Raw genomic sequence first — 8,662 nt, 5'->3', positions numbered from 1 at the left:
ACAAACTAAAAAGCTAACCTTAGTTGAAATGTGTACAAATACGAAGCATTCGAACCATTGATTTGAATAGTAACCTCTGATTAGCTACTTCAAAACTTCCGAATGCGAAGCGTTGACCATGAACAGTAACCTCTAAACACTGAATCATTCTTCCCAATCCATCTAAGATCCGAAGAAACGATTTTTCATCCAAAGCCTTTGTAAAAATATCTGCCAATTGGTCCGTTGTTTTTACAAAATGAACTTCAATATTTCCTTCTTCAACATGATCTTTGATGAAATGATATCGAAGAGCAATGTGCTTGGTCTTCGAATGCTGCACAGGATTATGACAAATTCTTATTGCACTTTGTGAATCACAATATAAAGGAATCTTTTTCATATTAATTGCATAATCTCTTAATTGACTTTGAATCCAAATTATTTGTGATGTACACGCAGCTACAACAACATATTCAGCTTCAGCGGTTGATATTGAAACACATGTTTGCTTTTTCGATTGCCAGCTGACCAGTTTTCCATTTAGAAATTGACACCCACCAGTTGTGCTTTTACGATCAAGACTGCATCCTCCAAGATCCGCATCCGAATAAGCTTGTACAAAGAACTCTGTTTTCGAAGGATACCACAATCCTAACGAAGTAGTACCTTTCAAATATCGGAAAATATTCTTTACTGCTGTGAGATGTGGTTCACGTGGATTTGATTGATACCTTGCACAATTACAAACAGAATACATAATATTAGGTCTACTTGCAGTTAAATACAATAAAGACCCAATCATGCTTCGATATAAAGTAATATCAACAACAGATTTATCTAACGAAGGAGTTAGCTTTATGCCCGTTGCCATTGGTATTCGTAACCGTGCGCTATTTGTCATTCTAAACTTTTCCAACAAATTCTTCGTATATTTCTCTTGATTAATGAATATGCCTTCCCTGTTTTGTCTAATATTCAAACCCAAAAAGTTATTAATTTTGCCCATCATACTCATTTCAAATTTGCTTTTCATCAAATCTTCGAATTCTTTAGATAAAGCAGGGTCAGTTGAGCCAAAAATTATATCATCAACATAAATTTGAACAAGCATCAGATGATTTCCAATTTTCTTTCGAAATAAAGTGGGATCAACTGAACCTTGTTTAAATTTAGATTGTTTCAAAAATGATGTTAGAGTTGCATACCATGCTCTTGGTGCTTGTTTTAACCCATATACAGCTTTATCTAAAATATAAACATGATCAGGATGCTCTGAATTTATAAAACCTGGAGGTTGTTCAACATATACTGTTTCTTCGAGTTCTCCATTTAAGAATGCACATTTGACATCCATTTGATAGACATCAAAATCTTTATGAGCTGCAAAAGCCAGAAAAATATGAACAGCCTCGAGTCTTGCGACAGGGGCAAATGTTTCTTCGTAATCAATTCCTTCTTGTTGAGAATATCCTACAAGTCTGGCCTTATTTCAAATAATGTTTCCATCTTTGTCAGTTTTGTTTTTATAAATCCATTTAAGTCCAACTACTAACACATCATCAGGCTTTGGAATTAATCTCCAAACCTTGTTTCTTTCGAATTCAGACAATTCAGCTTGCATAGCAACAACCAAATCAGAGTGTTCCATTGCAATCTTAACTGTCTTTGGTTCAATTTTGGAAATAAAAACATGAAACATGCAGAATTCTTGATGATTGTTCAGTACCTCATTTCGTGCATGAAGTTGTGCTCTTGTCATGATTCCTGCTTGTGGATCACCAAGAATTTGATCTTTGGGATGATTTCTTGTCCATTTACCCAATGGTGGATAATTAGGATCAAAATCCAAAAGTGCATCTTCGAACATTACATCTGTTTCTGATCCATTTATAGAAATAGAATCATCAGCATCATCAAAATGTTCTTCTTCAAGAATTGGATCATTCTCTAGTATGTGCTCCCCCTCGATGATTGACTCCGTTTCGATATTTTTCTCTGGTTCACTGATCGGTTCTTCTTCAAGAATTTGCTCCTCTTCGACACTAACATTTGTTGACATGTTATCTCTTTCACTATAACGCTCCCCCTCAACAAAAGTATTTGATTCCAAGTGCTCCCCCTCCACTGGATCATCAGCTTTTTTATTTGGGTTTTGATTCAAATTTGAAGTTGAATCATTGTTATACTTCGAATTTTCTGATGTTTGATTATCAGTTGCATTTCTTTCTGCATCAATTGCTTGATCTGAAATACCGAAAATCGAATCATAATCAACATCATTCATTTCAATTGAATCATCTATATTTGAAGAATTTTGCAAAATAGGATAATTCACAAATTTATGATTAGACTTTTTAATCTAATGATCATCAAATGTCAAATTAAAAGTTTCTTCCACTTTGCGAGTTTGCTTATTTAACACTCTATAAGCAACTGAATTGTGTGAATATCCCAAGAAAATTCCTTCATCTGCTTTTGTTTGAAACTTCGAAAGATTATCCTTGAGATTCATTATGAAACACCTGCATCCAAAAACATGGAAAAATTTGACATTAGGTTTTCGATTATTGATGATTTCATAAGGAGTAACATTAAACCGTCTATGAATGAATGATCGATTTTGAGTAAAACATGCAGTTGAAACAGCTTCAGCCCAAAGATATTGAGGTAAATTGGAAAAAGCCAACATTGTTCTTGCAGCTTCACATAATGATCGATGTCTTCTCTCAACTACACCATTTTGTTGTGGTGTATAAGGAGATGAAAAATTATGCGAAATTCCTTTTTCCACCAGAAATGTATCGAAGACATGATTTTTGAATTCAGTTCCATGATCACTTTTAATTTTTCGAACTGTTTTCTTCAATGAAACTTCCATCTTTTTGATAAAATCAATCATCATTTGTGGAACTTCGGATTTTAACCTGAGAAAATAAACCCACGTGAATCTTGAAAAATCATCTACTATTACCAAAATGTACCTTTTCTTGTTAAGAGTAGCAACTGTTGAAGGACCACATAAATCTATATGCAGGAGTTCAAGGGGTTCAACAATCTTTGAATCTATTGTGATTGGATGACCTTGTTTGTATTGTTTCCCTACTTCGCAAGCTGCACACAAACTGTCATTATCATATTTAAGAATGGGTAAACCTCTTACCAGATCTTGTATGACAAGTTTGTTGATGTTTCGAAAATTGAGATGTGATAATCTTCTGTGCCATAACCAGCTAACATTAGCAGCAGCCTTCGAAAGTAGACACACAGCAGGTTTTCCTACAATAGGAATAATATCCAATGTAAACATATAACCTTTTCTTTTTGACTTAAGTAAAACTTCCTTAGTCTCGACATTCGAAATGACACTCCCTTCTTCATTAAAAAGAACTTGATTGCCAGTGCCCACAACAAGTTGTGAAACACTTATCAAGTTGTGTTGTAAACCTTCAACAAATGTAACTCTGTTGATAGTGAAATTTCCATTCGTTATCTTCCCATAACCCTTGACTTTGCATTTGTGATTATTACCAAACTTAACCACTCCTCCATTTTCTAGGCTTCGAAAATCACGCAAGTTTTCCTTCTTCCCAGTCATGTGACGTGAGCAACCGCTATCAATGTACCACTTGTTATCATATTGCTCGTCACAAAGTACCTGCAATCATTGGAAAAATTTAGGTACCCAAGCTTTGTTGGGTCCATTCATATTAGGTTTATGATTCAATTGTAAAGTACAACCATTAACCCAATCATATACTTTGGTTTTGAAAATGTCAATAAATCTAACATTTTCATTCGAAGGGTCAGTTATATGAGTTTTTATTATTTTCAAATTTTCACTAATTTCACCCTTCGCATCTTGAGTTTGTGATTTTTCACTTTTTGCTCTTGTGACCGGCTGCCAAACTTTAACTGATATATTTGACTATAGCAATAATGACAATTGACCCCTGTATCACCTTTTAATAGCATCTTCATTTGCTCCATCTCATTCTTCGAATTTGTCTTCATTTCTATTTTCTTTTCATCCAGTTTGTTTTTGTTCTCAAAACTACCCTTCGAATCTGATGACTTCTTTGGATTAAAAGGTTTCTTAAAAAATTTCTTTACTCTATTGTTTGAGTAAAAAGCAACAGCCTCATCATCAGAATTCATCAAAAAACCTTCTTCTTCATCAGACTTCAATTTTTCACTTTCTCATTCTGAAACCTTCGAAACTAGAGCCAAAGGACCACCAAGACTTGCTATAGCTTCTTCAGCTATTTCATTAACTTCATTTTCATGAGATTTCAATTGATTGTACAAGTCATTCAAAGTCGAAGTATCAAAACTTTGTTGATTTTTCACCATCATGCTCACACTTCTCCACTCCTTTCGAAGTCCCATTACAAATATCAAATTATACTCCATTGGTGACCTTATTATACTATAACGATTACAACGATAGATTAACTCGTTGAACCTATCATAGTATGCTTCAATAGACTCATTTTCTTTTTGTTTGAAATCTTTGAGTTCCACCAGGCATTGTTTCACAGATGTGATCTTTGTCTTTTCACTCCCTTGAAATTTGTCTTTGAGATTGTTCCAGATTTCTTTTGCTGTTTTGCATGTTCTGACATAATTGTACACAACAGGAGGCAAGGCACCTCTTAATTCCCTCATGCATTTCTTCTCCAGACGTTTTAAACGATCGGTTTGATTATCAACTTCTGAACTGCTTGAAGACATACCGATTGGCTGAACTTGTGCAGGTTGATTGATTTCTCCTAAGATGCATTTCCATAATTCTTCATCCAATCCGTTCAAGTAATCTTCCATACGATCTGCCCACTGATCATAATATTCTAGAATAAGCATTGGAATTTTTGTGGATGATCCAAGCAAATGAGAAAATGATGTCATCGAATTCAGATTGAATGACGCCATTGTTGTACGGACAAAAACTTCAAGATGATACTAAACTTTTGAGAATTTTGAAAATCAAATTGTATAATTCAATTTAGAATTACACAACAAACACTCGATTAACAAATATTTTTGCAGAATCAAATCCTAGATTGAGATCTAGATGAAATTTTCAAATTCAAAAAGGACGGAAACTTTTTGAATCAAACAGTAGATTCAAAAACCTTTTTGATCGAATGAAAATCAGATCACAGAAAGGATTCCTGCTCTGATACCAATTGATGAGTTTTGTAATCGAGTTTAAAGATCAATTCACGTAAGAATTAAGAAAGAAGAAACACGATGAACACAAGAGTAAATATAATATTTGTTCAGGTCATATTATGCTTTCGATTCTACAGAGTACAAAGGATTCTCTGTAAAGAGTATGTGAAAGTTAAGTTCTCACTCAGTACCGTCTCCTATTTATAGGCGTACAAAAGCATAACAAAATACTAAGGACTAGACATTAAGACTATTCAATAAAATGCCTTAGTAAATATAACATTACATTCGAAGACTCATCTTACGAAGACTAGAGATCCTTCGTAACCATACAACTAACACTTCGACTTATTACAACATATAAACCCTAACAGATTCCATTGATAGCAATAATGGAAATATGAATTTGATTCTTTCATTTGTGGTAGTGTCTAAATTTACCAAATAAGGAAAGATTCTTATTACCCAAGTTTTCAGTTGGATAAAAACTTGGAATCATACAAGTTGTGTAGGTTGATGAATGAGAATTTTCACCTTTGGAAAATTAAGACTAATTTCTTGTTCACATTTATATGTCAGTCAAGTGAAGGACTAAGGGATCGAGTACACATTCTTGTACACTGATCAAGTCCACCACAAAAGATCGATAAGTCTATTCGTCATGATTTACTAAAGTTTAGTAAATATGGTTGTACATAGAAGTTTAACTATAATTATGAAACATTGGAAAAGTTTCGATGTATGGCAGAACGAATGAGAAGAATCAAATTAGGCAGAAGGATAAAAGTTTCTTAAATCTGAAAAGATGGGAGAGTACTTTAGTGTCAAGTTTCGTGATCATCTCAATGATTAAGAAACTATATCACAATTGGTCCTCTAAGGACATCTTAGTGCACTCTTATGACTAAGAGGAGGAATCTTGAATTGTTTAAATGTTAAATAAACAAGATGAGTCATACTTCATTCCAAAACAAGTCTTAGAGTCATACTCGAAGACTGTAAGTTGAGTGACATATCTTAAAGAAAGGTTTATACCACTTGTCAAATGTAAGAGTAAAATGGTTTATACTCTTGTACATTTGAAGTTGGTAAGTTGTGATGTTTTGGATAAAACAAAGACCAACTAAGGCCAGTTGTGTGAAGTATCTATCTTGATAAAGAATCTGCCCTATCTCTTGAATATTTGGCAAGATAGTCTTATATGTCAAGGGGACAGTGGGAGTCTTAAAGATCCTGAAAGATTTTGATGATCTAATCAAGAATAAGAACCTGAAGTTTGACACTAGCACAATACGTGAGGTTCTTAACCTATCGTGTTGACATATTTCTATTTCTGTGCCCATTCCAGTTAAAGTTGGCTTTGTATATGATTTCTGAGAGTTCTCAATTGGTTGCATAACAACTTGGAAGCAATGACAGGCCCTTGTGCTGCCAGGTGGCAAGAAATTAAGATTGAGTTCAGTCCATATGAGTTTGGAATTGTCATTATCCTTGTCTTATGATTATGGTTTTGATAAATTCGCATGGATAAGAACACATACACCATAAAATCTAAGTGTCATAAGGTTTCTCTCCGATTCATGAAAATGATGTTGAGGAAACACTTTCAGTAAGTCGATTTTAGGTAGATAACAGTTGTGATATTTGCATTCTCAAAGTCGTTAATGGAGCGTGTGTGGTTAACTGGCACACTAACATGGACTTGTGAGGGATGGAAAAGGTATAAAGAATTGAGACTATGATTACGGCATCCCTTTTAATTGTTATTAAATTGTTTAGAGACATATGTGAGATATCTAAGGAAAGGTGTGTGATTTTGATAAAAGTCTTATCAAAACATCTCGTATCAGAAATCTGAACTTTGGTAAGAATGTCAATAAAGTATCGATTTCTAGAAGTACAACTGATTTCTAAGTACATGTCAAAGCTAGTGCTAATAATCATCATGTTAGTGGGAGCATGATAATTATTATTAGTATTGCAAGATAGCAATGTATTTGATGTTGTGTGAACTATTTGAGGTGTCACACTTGGGACACTAGGCTCTTAAGCTCCATGGAATCAAGCTACATCAGAAAGGTATGTATTCTATCTAGTTTTGTTATACTAGTACTTATGATTGTATGCTACTTAGGGTAATACCTTGGAATATTCATATTTGCATGTATAATAGAGAAAACATAGATCCAAGGTAATTAGGGTAGCATGTATACCTAGGAGTGTTAGAATGCACATAACCCAACAACCTCATGGTAAAGTCCAGCCGCCACCCATTCCCATGTTGAAGTGGGCGGAGATCACGATGGACATCATTACGAAGTTGCCAAGGACAACGAGGGACATGGATTCCATATGGGTGATTGTGGATAGACTGACAAAGAGTGCCCATATCATTCTGATATTAGAAAGTATATCCGCAGAGAAGTTGGCAGATATTTACGTACGTGAGGTGGTGGCTAGACATGGGGTTCCTGTGTCGGTAGTTTCTGATCGTGATGTTCGGTTCACATCTAGGTTCTGGAAGAAATTCCACGAGGAGCTGGGCACTTAGCTACATTTTAGCACGACGTACAACCCCCATACCGACGGTTAGAGTGAGAGAACGATCCAGACACTGGAGGATATGCTACAAGCATGTGTGTTGGATTTTGGAGGGAGTTGGATATGTATCTCCCACTGGCAGAGTTTTTATACAACAACAGTTATCATGCCAGTATCGACCGAGCTCCATTCGAGAAGTTATACGGTAGGAGGTGCAGGACCCAATTATGTTGGGATGAGTATTGATTCAGCAAGTGCGTGACCGGTTGCGGGTCGCGCAGAGCTGTCAGAAAAGCTACGCTGAACAACGACGATACGATCTTGAGTTTCAGGTGAGGGATTTCATGTTGCTGAAGGTATCACCCTTCATCAGGTTTCGAAAGAGGGGCACGCTGGGGCCTCGGTATATAGTCCCGTTCAGGGTCACGACCCGGGTGGGCATGGTGGCATATCGCTTGGATCTGCAAGAGGCGCTTAGCCAGATTCACAACACATTCCATGTGTCGCAACTTCGGAAGTGTCTCACAGATGAGTCTGCGGTTGTCTCATTGGGTGATATCCAGGTGGATGAGAGCTTGAACTACATCGAGAAGCCCGTTGCCATCTTGGATAGGAAGACGAAGGCTCTTCGGAATAAGGAAGTAAGACTGGTGAAAGTGCAATGGCAACATCGGAAGGGCTCCGAATGGACTTGGGAACCGGAAGAGGAGATGCGAGATCATTACCCCAATTTGTTTGGGTCAACAGACTTCGAGGACGAAGTCTAGTTCAAGTGGGGGAGAATTGTAAGACCTAGTTTGTATTGGAAAGGATTTATGCATGGACTCGGCGAGTTCGTCAAGTAGTGTCGTGAGATCATGAAACGCAGAACGGGACCGACTCGACGAGTGTGAGCTGTTTAAAGAAAACCCTAAATTTTGGGTTTGCCCCTATATAAACATCATTATCTGCCCCAGTATCCTCCCTT

General features: G+C 36.1%; 1 protein-coding gene across 1 annotated transcript; it reads left to right on the top strand.

The window, feature by feature from the left end:
• The first annotated feature begins 8,135 nt into the window (after window positions 1–8,135).
• LOC145060429 (uncharacterized) lies at window positions 8,136–8,462 on the top strand. Its single transcript, XM_079008098.1, has one exon. The coding sequence runs from the start codon at window positions 8,136–8,138 to the stop codon at window positions 8,460–8,462; it is 327 nt and encodes a 108-aa protein (XP_078864224.1).
• Window positions 8,463–8,662: the final 200 nt, after the last annotated feature.

The sequence above is a fragment of the Lactuca serriola genome, chromosome 6 (genome assembly GCF_051521515.1).
Source record: "Lactuca serriola cultivar US96UC23 chromosome 6, Lser_US96UC23_V15, whole genome shotgun sequence".
NCBI lineage: Eukaryota > Viridiplantae > Streptophyta > Magnoliopsida > Asterales > Asteraceae > Lactuca > Lactuca serriola.
Note: the sequence above shows the minus strand (reverse complement) of the source record. Positions and strands in the feature narration are given on the sequence as shown.